Source organism: Anser anser (genome assembly GCF_964211835.1).
Source record: "Anser anser genome assembly, chromosome: 11".
NCBI lineage: Eukaryota > Metazoa > Chordata > Aves > Anseriformes > Anatidae > Anser > Anser anser.
In genome coordinates, this window is record NC_139732.1 from 24,139,563 (window position 1) to 24,156,882 (window position 17,320).

The 17,320-nt window shown below is 43.7% G+C and overlaps 1 protein-coding gene across 50 annotated transcripts in view; it reads left to right on the forward strand.

Moving 5' to 3' along the window:
• Positions 1–17,320, forward strand: part of LOC310905496 (uncharacterized protein) — a 110,089-nt gene that overhangs the window by 51,575 nt on the left and 41,194 nt on the right. For 44 of the 50 annotated variants that reach the window (XR_014589066.1, XR_014589067.1, XR_014589090.1 and 41 more), the window contains one exon: positions 16,182–16,249. Coding sequence is in view for 2 of the 50 variants with exons in the window: in XM_083851849.1 (XP_083707975.1) it covers positions 16,182–16,249 (68 nt within the window). In the remaining 48 variants the exon portion in view is untranslated. The other 6 variants (XR_014589082.1, XR_014589081.1, XR_014589083.1 and 3 more) reach the window with 6 other exon arrangements.

The window sequence follows — 17,320 nt, forward strand, 5'->3', positions numbered from 1 at the left end:
AGAGCTTTCACATTCCAATAAAAATGCTAAATCAGCTCTGAAGCAGAATTGTTAGGGAGTAAATAGCTAGTCACATTTAAAGAAGGAAAAGATCTGACTTTACAGCTCTGACTTTACAGCAGTGGATGAATCTAAAGAATATTTCTGGCTCCACAAAAATGATAGTGGTGGGTGGTGTGAGGGTGGTTGAGAGCTGGGTAAGAGCATCTGCACTGATGGCACTGCAGACAGCCAGACCCAGATAAGGTGGTGTGTGCACCTGATGTGGCTCAACAGAATACATGGAAATTAAATCGCTGATGTGTCTTTATTTAAGAAAAGAATATGGTTCTTGATCTCTGAACCAAAGGTACCTGAAATGAAAAACCCAGACTTTGCCTTAGAGTAGCAAATAATAAGTCTCCTTTGCATGTGGGAAAGGAAGATCTTTGTCACTTTAATTATAGACATTTCTCAACAGAAATCTAAAACAAGTGTTGATCAAAGGGAGTATAATTGCTGCACTAGTTGGCGAATGCAGCATGCCTGTACTGAAGGACATTCTGGAACACAGGTTCTTAGGAAACGAGAATAGGCTTGCTATCCAGCCATGGGTCTGGTGCACATGGTGAATAAGACAAAATCCATGTGTACTCAGGAGTGTATCTGTGTACGGGTCTACTCATGATGGCCCCCATGAATTTGCATTTCTTATCAGAAGATCCTTGCCATTTTAATTTCCTGCCTCTCCATCATTCTGCCCTCCCTGGGAAACGGAGGAGGGGCTGTGTGCTTCCTGAGGAGCAGAACTCCAATTTGAGTTCCTTTTTTATGAAAGTCCATACAGATTTTCTCTCATTATTGCTATTATTATTGTTATTATTATTACTCCAGTCTGCTGTGATGAAGAGCTGTAGGCTGATTAAGGGTTGTGACTCTGACAGCCAGTTCCTCCCTTTTGCCCTAACTAGCCTTAACTATTCTTACTTACAGAAAACTTCATGGGACAGCTGAATGATCCTGGTTTACAGGGCTCACTGGCAGAGCATGAAATGGCAGATTAGAAATCAATGCAGAGAGTCCAAGTGCCTACTTCATCATTCAGGAGAAAGAAATACAGTATTTCTGGTCTGAGCCTTGTACTCATTAAAATCAAATCCTTTAAAAAAGCTTTTAAAATAAAACAGTGATCAGTAGGAGTGTGGAAAATTTTATGCAGAGGGAATTTTCCAAAGGAGGACAAGTTGAAGGCAGTGTGCAGATGAAGTATGTTGTTTACCATACCGCCCATTGGCTTTATGGAGCTCTCTATGTGTGTGCCGTGCTTGTGTTCAGTAAAAGTTTGTTTGTAACCTAATGGACCCATAACATGGCAACCCAGGGAAGCTGAAAATACTCGGGAAAGGGATCAGAAAGACAGACCTGCTGGTGGGAGATGGCTGGCGGTGCTTGCTGAGGGCAGCCTCCGCCACGAGGCCGGCGACCTTGGGGAGGGCAGCCTGACAGGAGCGACGAGGCCTTGTGCGAGAGCGCGGGGCAGGCGGGCGGGCTGGGGTGTGCGAGGCACAAGGCACGGCGGCAGCAGGAGGCCCAGCAGCGCCCGCCGGCCGGCAGCGTGAAGCAGGCCTGGCCCAGGAGCGGGAACCGGCCTGACGCAGCCTGGGACAGAGACGGGTGCAGCCGCACTGGGTCCCATCCTGCGCTCACAAGCTGGCCGTCGGCGGACAGAGGAGCTGGCCTGTGGAGCCAGCGCGGAGCCTGCGCCGCCTCCCAGCACGGATCTGGGTGCCCGGCGGCGCGCTGCGCGGTCTGCCCTAGCAGCAGCCCCGCTGGGCAGCACCGCCTGGGCGAGTCGGCCACGGGATCACTGCTGAACAAGGTCTGGAGCCCTTGGACTATGCAAATCCCCTCAGCTACCTCCAGCACCCACGGGGACCTAAATATTGTTCCTCAAGGCAAGATGTGAGATGGAGAGAAACATAAATAGCAGCAAGGGGAAGAAGAGAGAGATGTGTATGAAGAGGGCTTGTGTTCATTCTCCTTTAAAAGCAGTGTGTTGTTAGGGGTGTTGCACATTTTCTCACCATGGAAGTGTGCTTCGGTTTAGCTGTATAGTGTGCAGAGTTTGAGAACAAGACTTTTTCATTAAGCAACTATCTATCTCCTTTACTGGGTTTCTGTCATTGTTTCCAGTGAGATGGAGCTGAAGTGTCTGGTCCCAGCCTGCAACTTGAACCAGGGTTTCTGCACTTGTAGTTGCAGGAGGTTTGGAGGATGTCCTGGTTTGGCTGAGAGCGCTAATTTTCTTCATAATATGGTAGATCATATGGTGTTATGTTTTGGATTTGTAATGAAAATAGCGCTGATAATATACTGATGTTTTAGGAGTTGCAGAGCAGTGCTTACACAGAAACGCGGACTTTTCAGCTTCTTATGCTGCCCTGCCAGTGAAGAGGCTGGGGGTGCACAAGAAGCTGGGAGGGACAGAACTAGGACAGCTGATCCCAACTGGCCAAAGGGATATCCGATACCATATGGTGTTATGCTGAACAATAAAATGGGGAGGGTTAGCCAGGGGAACTGATGCTGTTCAGAGACTGGCTGGACATTGGTTAGCTTGGTACACAGTTGTGTTCTGCACCACTTTTTTTCTTTCCCTTCCCTATTAGACTGTCTCTATCTCAACCTACAGGTTTTCTAACTTTTGCCCTTCTGAATCTTGTCCCCCCACCCAGTTGGGGTGGGGAGGGGAGTCAGGAAGCATCTGTGTGGTGCTCAGTTGCTTACCGGGGTTAAACTACCCACCACCACAGATGCTCTACTCTCTCTACGTTTCCAGATACTTTGAGGAAGTTGGAAGGAGGCACAGAGCATTTACCTAGACCTTCTATGTTTTTTACAGCAGAAATAAAAATAAGGGAATTCCACCAAGAACCAACCTGTTTAGAAGTGATTACAGCATACTCCGTGTGCAAACTGTTGCAAACTTAGATTTTCACTTCACACAAAGCATACTGTGTACGTTGTCTTTCTTGTTTGGAGTTTGAGATGAAGCCATACCTGTTACTGAATGCAAGCTTGTTGGAATGCATTTTAAGAGAAAATAAACAGTGTTTTAAATATACGATTCTGAATTTGGAATTGAGATTTGATACTCTTGTAGAAAGTGCATTTTTTGGCCTGTAACTGGATTTTACTGAGTTGAGACCATGAACTAATTTTGGTGGGAAGGAATGTGTTATTCCGCAATGGAGCGGAGGATGAAACTATTCACTACTGGTTTGGTTTTTTTTGTGTGTTTCTCTTTTTCTTGTTTGTTTGTTTTATGTTCCTGAAGTCTGGGCATATTACAGTAAGTACTGGCTGAAGAATTAATAGGCATAGTGCAGAGGATTTAGCTGAAAATGCATGCTGAATTAAGCTAGTGCATAGACTTTTCATCCACCTTCACATTGTTGTGTATAATGGAAAACACGCTAAAATATACTAAGGTTGCAGTTAACTTTGCAGTTCAAATATATATTCCTATATATGAAGAAATTCCCATTCATTCAGAACCTAATTATGGGTTTACTGATCCCATCTAGGACCAGTCTTGTTCCCATTATAGTTTCTGGCAAAACGCTCATTGACATCCGAGGTGCAGGAGTAGGACTGTGCTGCTCTCCTTGCCTGTTCTGTCACCCTGGCTTACAGCTGTCTCATTGCAGACAGAATTGGCACTCAGATGTGGAACATGGGTTTGTTCCTTGCCAGCCATACAGCACAAGCAGGGAATAAGGCTGAGGACTTGAGGAAATAATTGAGATTTATGTGAAGGGATAGTAATGTATGCACACAGCTTGTCTTCATCATTCTGAGCTTTGAGTATTTATCTTCCCTGCTTTAATATTAATCCTGTTGGTATTTCTGTGGTTGGCTGTTTTTATTGGTGGACCTTAAGAAATTGCTTTCTCTGTTCTACCCTGAACTAGAAGAGAATAGCCACCGGGAGAGAGAATGTATATGCAAGTGTGCAGCAGTGGAGAATGAAGAGACCATGCAGTAGAGTTGTATGGAACTGTATGTTTTTAAAATCATCAGTGTTTTAAATGTAATATAGCACCTCAGCAAATCTTTTACAGCATTCCAGGTTCCTATAGACACTTTGTGCTATACTCAGTAGACAAGTTCTTTATATCCAGTTGGGATATTCAATGCAATTTGCTTCCATTTAGAGCATGAAAGGAACAAGCCTGTTTCAAAGCACCCTTCTCCTCATCTACACATACTCAAATTGCAGTGTATCCTTCTGCCCTAGCTAATCCTGATATATTGTACATAAATGTAAATCCTTTATCTACCTGCTAATTTTCAAGATATGTCTACCTACTCTAATCCTAAAGCTATTATGAAAAAGGAATAGAAGTTGCAAAGAACATACATGTATTTTATAAAATTAAGGACTGAAACCAACCAAAAAAATTAGATGTATATAATTTGTCAACTAAAGGTGCTAACTGTAGACATGGGAGACATACTGGGTAGTAATGAGAATTTTGCCTGTCACAATACTAATAGAGGAGCCAGTTTTATGCACTTGTAGGCTTACCTTTTTGAGTTATAGCTTCAAAACACAGTTCTGTATTATGTTGCTTTGGCACTAAAAATAAACAAGTTAGATAAGAATTTAGGAAGGGTAATCTTTTGAACAGCTCAGCCATATCAGTCACTTTTAAAAGCAGGACCAACATAAGAAATGCCCTGCATGTTCCATCTATTCCAGTATTCAATCTCCAGCGGTGGCAGGCAAGATGCTGTGTAGGTCAAGTCCACAAACCCCACTGCTATGAGCAGTAGGCTCCCTCTAGGGTGCACAAGCATTGGTTTTGGGATAGTTGAAAGTGTATCTCTGTTGTTTCCTTACAGTTGCTGAGTTCCTGACGGTATCTACTGGCTAGTCATTTATTCTTCATTCTGAGATGATTTAGTGTTATTTTGCTTATTTATAACTCTTTCCACCTTTTCTTTGATTTTCTAAACACAGTGAATAATATACCTTCAAGAATTTCCATTAAGTGGCTGACAAATGCTCCAATTTTACTCAAGTTCTTTGTTCTTGCTTAAACCCTCAGGTGATAGATCCAGGTCATAAAGAAAGCATGCGACAGAGTTCCAAGTAAGAGCCAAGCCTTTTGACCTCTAGTAGATGTACAAGACTGTGTCTTCAAAGGCAATGTACTGCTTGCTTAGTTACTTGATACTGGAGGAAAATACCTTTTTGCAAGTTGTCAAAACCAGGCCAGACGTAACTGTACTGCAGTCTGATGTCTGCTTTCTCCATTCTCAGATATGAACCTGTGCTCAACTTCACAAGCTGCTGTCCTACCGGAGATAGTGAAGTACTTGCTACAGAAATTCAATGCAAACTCTTGATGTGTCTCATGTTGCTTTTTTGCTACAGACAAAATAGAGGGGATTACCACCTGACCTGCCTTTGTTCAAGAGCATCTGTTGACTATGAATCACAAAGGGTCGGACTCTTTAGGAATCCATCTCACCTCTCAAGAGCAAGTCGTTTCAGCATGCTTGTACAAACAGAATGGATTATTTCTTAGGCATGAATGAAACTGTAGGAGCCCTTTGCTAGATGGGAAGTGCTATTTTGGACCAGTCTTCCATGGTGTTTGATAATAATATAACAACCTGATCCTCTGCATTTATTTATGAAAGTAAATGGAGGCCAGGAATCAACATTGGAAAGCTTTTGGTGCTAATGCAATATCACTTCTAGAATGGTTGCTTGTGTGATACTTCTAAAAAGATGAATCAGCAAAAGTACAAAAGGCAGCATGCCAAACTGTTTTCTGTCTTGTTCTATTGGCTCTTACGTGCAAATTTTATAATAGCAGTAGAGGAGGCTGATATGACAACATCTTTCAAATATGAAGAAGCTTCTGCCAAGGGGAAAGGAATAATCTGTTTTCTATGTTTAAGAAGTAATGATTTAAATAGCAGGTAGGTTAGATTAGCTGCTCTGAACCTGTAGTCTGTAGACCGCTGGGGTTCTCTTGAAGGCTCTCTGGTCCATCTGTCTTTAAGTGTTAGCAGACATGTGCTTTTTCCAGTTAAGAGTAATCGCTCATGTTGTGATTTTTTATATGTAGATTTTTATTGGCATCTTCAGGAACAACGCTGAAGGTATACTGACAAGTTCCTGAGTAACCTGATCTGATTAGACCTGCTTTGAGGAGAGGGTTAAACTAGGTGACCTCTGGAGGTCCTTTCCACCCTAGATTATTCTTTTGTATTATGTATTTTCAGAGAGCTCAGAGACATCTTTTTGCAAAGTTGCAGGGAGAGGCCAACTTTAGGCCTTTGTATGTTTTGCCCCAAGAGTACTAAGATTATGTGGCCCATGGCATGACTCTCAACAGTCTGAGGCAAGTTGCACTAACTTCTAATGACTATCACTGTAAGCTGAGACATATTAATTGTGCTAACCCCTTTCTTTGTTCTGTGACAAGGGCAGAGTAGCACAAGCCTAGTTTGACCTTATATATTGGACTACGTGTAAAATAAACCAAGGCTTGAGACAAAAAACACTAGTAAAACCTGGGCATCTTTAAGTTGAAAGAATTATTTAGACTAAGAGAAGGCATTTGGGCAGCTGGATTATTTCTATAATAAGCAAAGATATAATTACAATTTCAAAGAATATTTTAAAATGTATAGGTCGCAGGGAGAATTGGCAATTGTTTTCTAGGAATTTCTTCTCTGGCAGCTAGGTGAGAAGGAAGAAGAGTTAGCACACAGCCACCCGTAGTCCTTGACTAGAATCCTGCATTTACTATTGCATTACTGTTCCCTGTTCTCTGTAGCCAAAAGGAAGAGGAAGTTACTGGTAGTACATGGGGGCAGCTAAAGCTTTAAATATTTTCTCTCACCTTATCTTTGCTTTACCCCTCATATTCCTTGGCTTTGTATTTCATGAGTCTGGCATAACCCTAGACATAGAAACCTCTAAAACTTCAGTGGCTAAGTGAAACAATGGCATATCAAACCATAGCATAAGTTTGGTAAGACTTTTTCAGAGACTGAAGATGTAGATTATCTGAGCTACCTGTTTTTCCTCTGTCTTTTATGTGCTTTTCTTTGGTTTAAAAGGGAGGAGGGGATAATGGGCTTTAACAGCAGCTTCTAAAATTCTCTCTTCTTTCTAGCAAGTACAGGTGATATATCTTTGATAGCTCCTAAATGCACATTGATCATTTTCAATTTGGAAGGTTTTATATAATAGCACTGTGTATGTTACCAAAGACAAGTTCAGGGATGTTTATTGAGCTACTGTCTGTTAGAAGAGGGTATTAGATGTTCTCCATGATGATAGGCATCCAGAGCCCTCTCCCACAGCACATGAACCCCTCTACTCCCCGGAACCAGCTAGGGTTCAGTTTCCAAACATGACTAGCTGAAGCTCTGCTGGAGTTTCTCAAAGTCCCCAGCAAAGATGAGAATTTACTTAGTCATGATCTTTTCAACAAGATGCAGAAAAATTCTTCCGTGGGTAGTTATAAGGTAGTCTGTCCACTGCCAAATGTTCTTTCTAATTTTCTTGTTTCAAAATAAACAAACAAACAAAAAACTGTCCTATATCATAAAGCACAAGTGCCTTTGCAGTAATTCCATCCAAGATCTAATCAGGTGTTGTGGACAGTATTGTCTTGTAGTTGTGAATTGTTCAAGTTAGTTGATTTCTGTCCTCATTTTGTAAACACTTAAATATTCACTGTCTTTGCTATAGAGCCCTTCTTCAGAACCTAAGGGTGCAGTTTCTGGAGCTATTTAAACGTAGATAACCTTCCATGCTAAGCGGAAAAATTCCATACCTCTCATCTTCCCTTCCTAGCCTTTAACTTTTGATCCTTCAGCTCGTTTGTGCTGGTATTGGTGCTCCTTCAGCTGCAGCATGAGATTGATCGGAGAGGTAGCCTGGGTGAGAACTGATGCGGGTTAATGTCACGGGAGATGGCAGGAACACGCAGAAGGAGGAAAGCAGGATGTCCCCCTCCTCCTCCTTGGTAGTTTTCCAGACATAATAGATTAAACCCATGGTGAAACGCCAGCCTGACTTTGGATGAAGGGGTGCAGCATGTTCAAGATTCACTGCTTTGGGATGGAGGAACTGCAAGATAGACTCTAAACTATTTTCAGTGATCAAGGATTGTGGTGTTAAAGCTAACAGGTGAGATGACAGCCATACATCACTTTAGCAAACAGAGCACTTGCTTCCATGTGCTCTGCTGGGAGTCAATGGTTCTGTGGGACACATGCCAGGTGCTTCAGGAGCATCCTCTAGCCATATATCTCACAGGGCAGGCAGAAGGAATGTGCTAAGCAATAGCCTCACTCGCAGGCTTCCAGATGACAAATATTGCTTAAACGAGTCCATTAAAGTAAAATAAACCCTTCTCAATGTACATGGGGAGCATATATAACACAATATATGAAGCACATCTATATTTGCTATATTTAAAACCTAAGTCTATGAGAATGGTGTAGTATATACTTTGAATAAGATACATTCAGAGCTGCCGAATGAGAAGCAGCATGTTTTGAGAAAATTTGTGATCTTCTGAAATATGTTCATATTCTGAGAGAGGTATGTAAGATATAGGACAACAAAGTACATATTTTCATGGAGATGTGATCCAGCTGGTCTGTTGAGGCTTTGGAGAATGCACTTTATGCCTCTTGAGACTAACTAGATAGCCTTTCTAAACATGAAGACATTTGAGAAAGTTTTACATTTTGGAGACCATCTGTCCTCTAACCCTCTCCCAGGGCAGTTTTCTCCTGCAACTCCACAGCCTTTGGAAGTAATGTAGCTACAGCAGACAATTGGAAGTAAGGAGCTTTAGGTTCAGCAGAGCTAGTTTTTCAAGCAACGTAAAATCCACCAAAACACCTGGGTGGAAGGAGGAAAGTCAGGAATGGAGAAGAATATCTGTGAGTGCTGGAGGGTGCTTTGTCTGGGTCCTGGAAACGGGAAATAAAGACAGCTGAAGGAGAGAGAGAAAAAAAAATAAAATGAAAAATAAAGAGGGAGTACGGAACAGAAAAGTGTGTCAAAGCCTGGGTCAGTGAGTTATGTCATGAAGTGATGTGTCTTGTTGGCCCAGCGGGGTTGAACTAGCATAAGCATAGTATTGAAGTCTTCAACAAAAGAGATGAGAACAGGTCAAGAATAGACCTTTGTATCCTGCTAGCAGCTTGTGAAAGGGAGGCAAGATCCTTGCTACGTATCACCCTAAGTCAAGTATGTTGCAGCATGATTGTTCCATGATTTTAGGTTTGTGGGTAAGGAGGGTGATGAAGTAATAGAAGGTAAAATCACCCCCCTTTTGGGGGGCCAAAAATGTCATGGTGGGCTGGTGAGAGATGAGAGCACGTTGGCACGTGGTGAGAGATGAGAGCACGGTGGCACGTGGAGAGAGACGAGAGCCAGACTGCAGAGAGAAGGGAGAATGTAGTATGACGAAAAGAATGCTGAAGTTCAAATCATCTTGTCCTGGTTTGGGCATCATGCTTTAGGATTCTTGCAGTGCTGTTCCATCAGGCTGGTGATAGTGCCCTCTGGAAGGTACCACACTTGCCTATAGGGAGCCCTGATGATAGGCTCTGTGCTCTCCAGTGAGGGACCATTCAAACAAGTCATCTGGAACCAATGGGGTTTGTGCTTTTCTGTATACTTACTTTGTCAGCCTAAAAGTCTGTTGAGATACAAACTACATCGTAATAATTTCCATGCAAGACAGCAAAGGTTGCTATTTAAAACAAAATTTGGTCTGATATACCTTCCCTGGCAAATAAGCGTGAATGATTAAAGGATTTTAACAATAAAAAAGTACCTGTTTCAATTATGTTTCAGAGGGTTAAAATCTACCACCTTGTCTAATTGCAGAAAGAACAGGTGGCAAAATGAGGTTTCTCTCCACAACTTAAATGAAATCAGTCCTCACCAACCCCAGTTAGTTCTTTGCCTGCTTATTCCTGTGTTAATTTAATATGGATTTTCATAGGGGCTTAATTTGAGAGCAAGGAGGCAGCAGCTATGTTCTGTCTCCTGTCTCTGTACAGATCCTCCCCTCATCGTCTCAGCAGACAACACTTTGGCTTGCTGCCTTGGACGGATGATATTTACTACGGTGACTGTCAGAGGAGTGGGATTTGTGATGACTGGGATTTTTCAAGTGGGTCTCAGTCCTGCTGGCTCGCAGACAGAGTGAACTGTAAAGGGTCATGAATGCTGTGACTACTCAGGAGCTTCAGCCATCTTAGCACACTTTGGGAACAACTTTTATAGTTGTGGGAACAACTATAGTAATCAGCTTTGACATGACCAAAGGTGTCAGCGCATCCTATATTAGAAATAATTTCTAGGCCTTGAGCTGGCTTCAAAAAAATAAAAAATAAGCTGGAGAGACTTTAATTACATCTCCACTAGTGATAAAACAGTGCTGTCCCCCAAAATTAATGTGACTGATGTCTATATTCTATTGAGAAATGAGAGCTGTCCTTTCCACATAGAAAACAATGCACACTTTTATTGTCAATCAGAATTTCCTCTAATGCCTGCCAACAAAAAGGTCCTGTCCTTCTGGGCTACAAACTATTTGTTCTTCTCATACAACCTTTATAAATGTGATGTGTCTGTCATTGTTCAGAAAAGGAAAGCTGATGCCTGGGGTATCTACATCTTTTATGTTTGGGAGGGAAGGAATAGGCTTTGCAGTGGGATTTAAGTCTGAATCACAAACTATAATTTTGTTGGAAATGGAAGAGTAGATGCAGTGAAAAACTGAAGAGGGAAGTGCCTTGAACTCTTTGAAAATTCCTTCACTTCCTATTAATAGATCTGTGTTTAAAACAATGTGAAAAATTAAATCTCTCTAAGGCATTGAACCATGTGTGTTCCCACGAGTGCTCAGCATGTGTCTGTGCTCCACATATCAGATATTGTCCCTCCCATATTGGCTCCAGGCTTGCATTGCAGCGGGAACCTTGGTGGGTCTTGCAGCATCACAGCTTTGGAGATTCATAGCTGGCTTGGTGATTTTATAAAACATTTGTGTTCTCCATACTTTATTAGTCACTGACAGACTCATTGTTTATAACATACTTCTCAGCAAGCTGTTTGCAACTCATCGCCCTGCTTGCTTTATAGTCTATAAATATTTAATTCTTTAATAAACTGCTTATATGTAATATCAAATGACTGATGCATTTCTTTCCCCTCTTCAGCAGTGCTACTATTTGCAAAACAATTCTTTTTTTGAATATCAATATGTCCCATAAATGCTTGAATTTCCTTTTCTAAATAGCAATTTCTTCAGGGTATTTGGTGAACTGACAACCAGAGCAATGGTTCCTGTAGCGTTATAACAGCTGCCCCTTCCTAAAGCCTTCATGGGGAGATTCACTTCAAAATGGTCCCAGACTTGTAATCAGAAATTGTTTGGGACAGTGGAGGTGATATTACACAGCTATGCATGTCAAAGAGCAGCAGTAGCCTGTACAGGCTAGAACACCCTTACAGAAGCCACGTGAGAGCATGCTCAGTACTATGCAGATCATGATGGGTATCACAGAGCGAGCGTCATTTTCGCTCACTGCAGGCTGCATCACCACCTCCTCTGCTACACACATGGACCTGTTGCAGATATGGTCCAATGCACGCTCCCCACTGGGGAGCACTTGTAGGAAGAGTGACTGTAGGCTTTTGGTCCTGAGCTGCTCGACTCCCTCCTCCCTGGGGTTTCTCTTACCCAGGAGCAGGCAGCAGGCTGGCAGTAGCATGTTGCTCCCAGTCTCTCTTCCTTCTGGCCCTCCTCCAGTGGTGGTTTTGAATGCCCACCTGTGTGTGGTTGGAGTAAGGAACTTGAGACTGACTGCACCACCACCTCTGTGCTTCAGAGCCGGCATTTCGGTCTTCGTCATACCCTCCCCCTCACGGCATATTTGTCTTTAGCCTTCTGCCCTTTCAACCCTGACCTTCCCCTTCCCTAATGATGAAGGCTCACAGTCTGTGAAGGCGCTGTCCAGGACTGAGGTTTCTGTTGTGCTCTGCCACCCTGCCAGAGCAGAACCAGGTCTGGGGAAGGATTCGTGTACCTGGAACAATGACAAGGGCAGTGTCACCTTGTCTTTGTTTTTGTTCTTCCATGTTGCCAGGCACCATTTTTGACAGAGAGCCTCTGCATAAAGCTGTCACAAGACTGGAGACCAGAACGACTGGGCAGCACCATGCGACACCTTCTTGGTTGCTGTTCTGCAAGGTCTAGGTCACAAGTGCCACTGTTCTGGGATCAGAAAGCAATTGGATAGGGTGGATGTGATCTGCTCAGGTCACTCCAGCTCGTCACAGCTGCTCAGTTCCTTACAGCAAACAGGCTTTGAGCTGATCACTGTGTTCTAGGCTGGCTGGCATACCTGCTGTGTTTTGTCAGGATGACAACATGTCTTCTCTTTGCCTTTGATAATGTTGTGTGGTCATGGATAGAATATTCACATCTAACTTCGGAGTCGGATTGATGATCAGGCTATCTCTTGTGCCATGAATCTTTGCACTTTTTGACACTGCGAGCAGAGAGAGCCTGGTTTCTTGCCTAGAGGTGGTACTGGTGTCCTATTTTTGATCTGAATTGGCAGGCTGTTGCCTTGTACTCAGTCTCCCAGGTGGCTTTGCATGTGTGCATGTGCGTGACAAATGCATCTGTTGACATGCAGGAAGGAACAAGATACAGAGGACAGCTAGATGGGCCTGTGGTTATGAATCTTTAAGCAGCACTGGGCAGCAACATCCCTCTTTGCTGTGGGCCCCTGCATCCTCTGCCCATTGGTTTTAGACAGATGCTAACTAGCACATAATTATGTTTGGGGATTTGTTTGGGGCTCTTTAGTGCTCCCTTCGTGGTGGAGCCTGCCTAAAGGAGTCCTGGTTGCTGTTTGCTCAGAAGTCCACAGCCTCCTTTGGGCAGGTACTCATACTGTATATACTCATACTGTCTGTGTCAGACAGCATACTTTTTAGAGGCAGAGGAACCACCCCAGTCTGACAGCTGGGGATCTGCTCAGTACTGTTCCTGGAGTCACTGGTAAGGTCTGTGTGTGCCCACAGGAAGGGAGAAGGGGACAACTCCTCTCAGAACAGGTCCCATCTGCAATGGCCTTTCCTCTCTGTCCTGCCTGCTCTCTTTCTGGGTGTAGAGAAGAGCCATGCTCCCTCCCTGAAGACCCAGCATCAACCTGAGCCTTGCCCACACCAGCAGGTAGTTTGCTGTGAAGGTAAAGCCATTCAAGATCTGTGCAAGGCAAGCACACAAGAAAGACCCTCCTAAATCTAATGTCAAACAATGAAGGAAGTAGGGTGTTGCTGTTTGGTGCTGCCCATTCTATCTTTGTCAACCCTTTCTTCATATATGTAGGTGCATGCCCCTGATCCAGAAGAGCATTCCTAGCAGAGCACAGAGTAGCCAAGAAGTCCCGTTTCAATGTGCACACATTTTTGTATCACATTTTATCTGGTGATAACATTCACTGTTTCGAAAAAGAATCGGCTGAAGGAGCTCCTACCCCGCTGCCGGCTCTCTGGTGGCACAAGCAGCAGGAGGAGCCCTGCCTGGCCCGGCTTCCCCACGCTGCAGACACAGAGCCAGCAGGGCAGAGACCCAGTGCCCACTGCGTCGGAGCTGCTGTCCCCTGAGAAGAGCATGTAAGCCTGGCATTAACCAGCAACCGTGTCTAAACACCAACGCACACTGCTGTGCTGTCGTTCCACCCTCAAGGCTGTCATGGGCCCCTCCTTTTTTGCAGATCTGTGGAACTTAACACATTCACCCTCCGGTTCCTTTTCCATTCCCCTCCTACCACGCACTTCACTGAAATTTCTGAATGGAAACACGGAATCGTCTAGGCATCCAGCTCCCAGCCCTCAGAGAGTCTCCAGGCAGTGAGCGCGCCTGGTGCCCTGGCTTAAGTATGAGTAATGATAAATAAGTAAATCACACAGTGGGCTGTGCTATTCCCTAATGAGCCTGTTTGTCCCAAGCACTGTGCAGAAAACACTCTTCTCCTTGGCGATAACCTTTCTGCATATTAACATTATGCATGTATTCATGTGACTTCCTCTGCCTCACCACCACCTCCTTCAACTCATTTGAATAAAAATAATTTATGTGGACATTCCTTCAGTCAGGATCCCCCCCCCCCAATAATATTTCGTTGATGCTGTGCACCCAAATGGGGTCGTTATGCTTTCGCATATCATTAGGGCTTTATAAAGAACAACAGCGACATCTGCATGTGCCGCAGCGCTACAGAGATGGGGGGAAAAATACAGAAAACAAACCCCAAATGAGCTCCAAGCTTGTCTGGCTCTGTCTTTCCTCAGTGCCTTTGCCACCGCCATGGACACAAGTAATTGCACAGTGTAATCACATCACAGCTCATCTGAATATTCATAACCAAGACAAAGACTTGGAGGAGAAGAAAAGTGGGGGAGGGAGAAGAAGGAGAATTAAAATATAAAACAGCATTTCATTTTGAAGCAAAGTTCTGCATTCAGCTCGAGAGATTGTCTTGATATCTATATTGTCTGTCTGTCTGCCATTCAAAACCGGTGGGTAGTGGTAGCATTGCACACATAGCCACTGGGAAAGAAAATAAAGCAAATCAACAAACAGCAAAAGAACTGCCCCCAGCAAAAGTGATATTTGAAGAGTCGCCAATGGTGGCTAACCAGCTGCTGTTTTACCACGAAAGAAACAGTCTATTGAGGGAGCTTTATAAAGACCCCAATTAATATGTTGTGCATGTATAAGATCTACAAAGAGCCCACTGTGTTCCTCCCCCCGCAACCACCACCTTCTCGTCCTGATCAGTGCCAGTGGAGAAGGATCTGAGCTACCAAATAATTGATTAATCACTTCAGCGGTGACAACACCCCTCTCCAAAAAAAAGAGAGAAGAAAAACAAACACAGAAAGAGGCAACTGTTCACTAATTAGCTTGTAAATTACCGCTGGTTCCATCCTTCTTTTTACCTTAAAAAAAAAAAAAAAGAGAAAGGGTAGAGAAATATAATCCCCATCTTAATGTATATGTTGTCTTCATTTCTTTTGTTTTACTCTGGCATCCTTTACTAATATTAACCAAGAAGTGTGGTGTTTGTCGAAGCTGTGGCTGGCTCTGCCAGTTCGTTCCCCAAAGAGCTCCTATTTCCATTCCACTGGAGCTTATATTCCTTTAAATGTCTAGCGCAGCATCATTTCCCCCTTTCTAATACATCACTCTGCTGGAATTAGAAGAATCCAAGGTTATATCCAACTTCAAAGGTTTCCAAGTCATCATGATTTTAGTAAAAGTAGAAGACAGATCATGGAACAAGTCCCTGGCTTTTGAAGATAGGCATCATAGGGACCTTTCTCTCTCTGTCTCTTTCTCGCTCTCCCTCTCTCCCCCCCAACTTTGTACCTCTCCAGCTCTGAACGTCCCGCGCTAACGCAGTTTAATGATATGCAAATGAAATATGCATAAAACCATTCTACTGTATGATGATTAAACACTGGAGACATTAACAGCCGACGCTTCACTGTTTGACTATAATAATCTTTCCCGAACATCCACTTTGATTGCAGAGTTATGGAAACCCATAGCAGTTGGCAGAGAGAGAGAGAGCGAGAGAGAGTGAGAGAGAGAGAGAGAGAAAAGGAAGGAGAGATGCAGGGACGCATCACCCATCTCTGCATTTATCCCACTCCAGAAGACGTTTCCCCCCCTTTGTACTGCGTTCCTACTGCTGTCTTTTGTAATCCATCCATGCGGTCGCACCAGGGCGATTAACGGGAAAAAAAAACCTCTTTTCTCTTAATGTTTCAAAGCTCATTAGCCAAACGATTATTCCTCATTAACAGCGAAAGCTCATTCATTAAAAGAAAAAATATGCCCAAAAGATGCCAGCGCTGTTAATCCCGAGCCCTGTAGCTGGGCTGTAAATCCCATGCTAGTATTTTCCATGCAGAAGGGAAGCGCGCCAATCCACACAAAAAAAAAAAAAAAAAAAAAAAAAGAAAACATTTTGTGTGTTTTGTAAAATCCGCAAGAGAGGCAATTAATATTCCCGTTGTATGACTTTATTTTTTTGTCTCTCCCTTTTGTTTCCAGTGCCCTTGCCTGGCTCAGCGCCCGGTGCCAACAGAACACCTTGCAGGATCCTCAGCAACGCAGACAACGTAAGTAGCCAGATGTCCCTTGACGCCCTCTTCCAAAAGCCTCAAGCCCTCCGGACCCTGCAGAGTGTGTGTGGCTCTTTCCCTCGCTCACCCCTCCGGAGTGCCACCTGGGTTTCACAAGTAGCACCTTCCAAATCTCTCTGTCTTCAAGTTTGTGCATGTCTGTGTGGCATCCCTCCTCCTCCTTCACTCCCATAGTGGATCTTGCAAAGGGCTTCAGATCGGCCCCATTCATCTCCCTGGTGATAGCAGTGAATGTAGATAAATCTCTGACTGCCTGCTTGCTGCTGGAGTATGATTTTTATTTTGTCTTCTGTGTATACCTAGGTCAAAAAGTGGGATGTATACTTACACTGTGTAAGTGCCTGTGTGTGTGTGTGTGTGTGTGTGTGTCTAAATGTGTCTCACCCAAGCACACAAACATACATCTCTCTGCGTGTGTATATGTGTGTATGTTACATGCGTGCACACAAATATATATATATCCACACACGTGTATACTCAGAGATATACACACATATCTAGCACTCACACACACACTCGCACATCTAATCTGCAATCATCTGAGGCATTGTGTGCATATGTGTATGTGTGTCCATACGCACACTTCTGTGTGTGCGTATGTGCATACACAGGCGTCTCTCGCTCCATCTATAAACATTCCCTCTCCTCCCAGCAGAGGCTGTATGCAGCTGTGATCCTGCCCTATAAGAGCGGTATTCCTTCCTTCCTTCGGCATGCTATTTGGAGACCTTCATGCTCCTTTCTCGGAGTCTCTCCCGAGCGCAGAATTGGCATCTTTCCCTGAGGTTGTCCGAATGGCAAATGGCATCATCTGTAGCCTGCATTCTTGCAGCTTCTTATGGCATTTCTCTCTCGATGTCGGCTACTCCCTTTTGTTTGTTGTTGTTGACTGGGCTGGGTGTGGTTGTTGGTTTTTTTTTTTTGGAGTTAATTGTAAATGAACCTGAATGGCAAACACGCCAACAGCTTGCGAAAAAAGAAAAAAGAAAAAAAAAGAAAGCCCCACAAAAACGCCTTCTGCTGCGACAGATGCCCATGTTGCCCCTG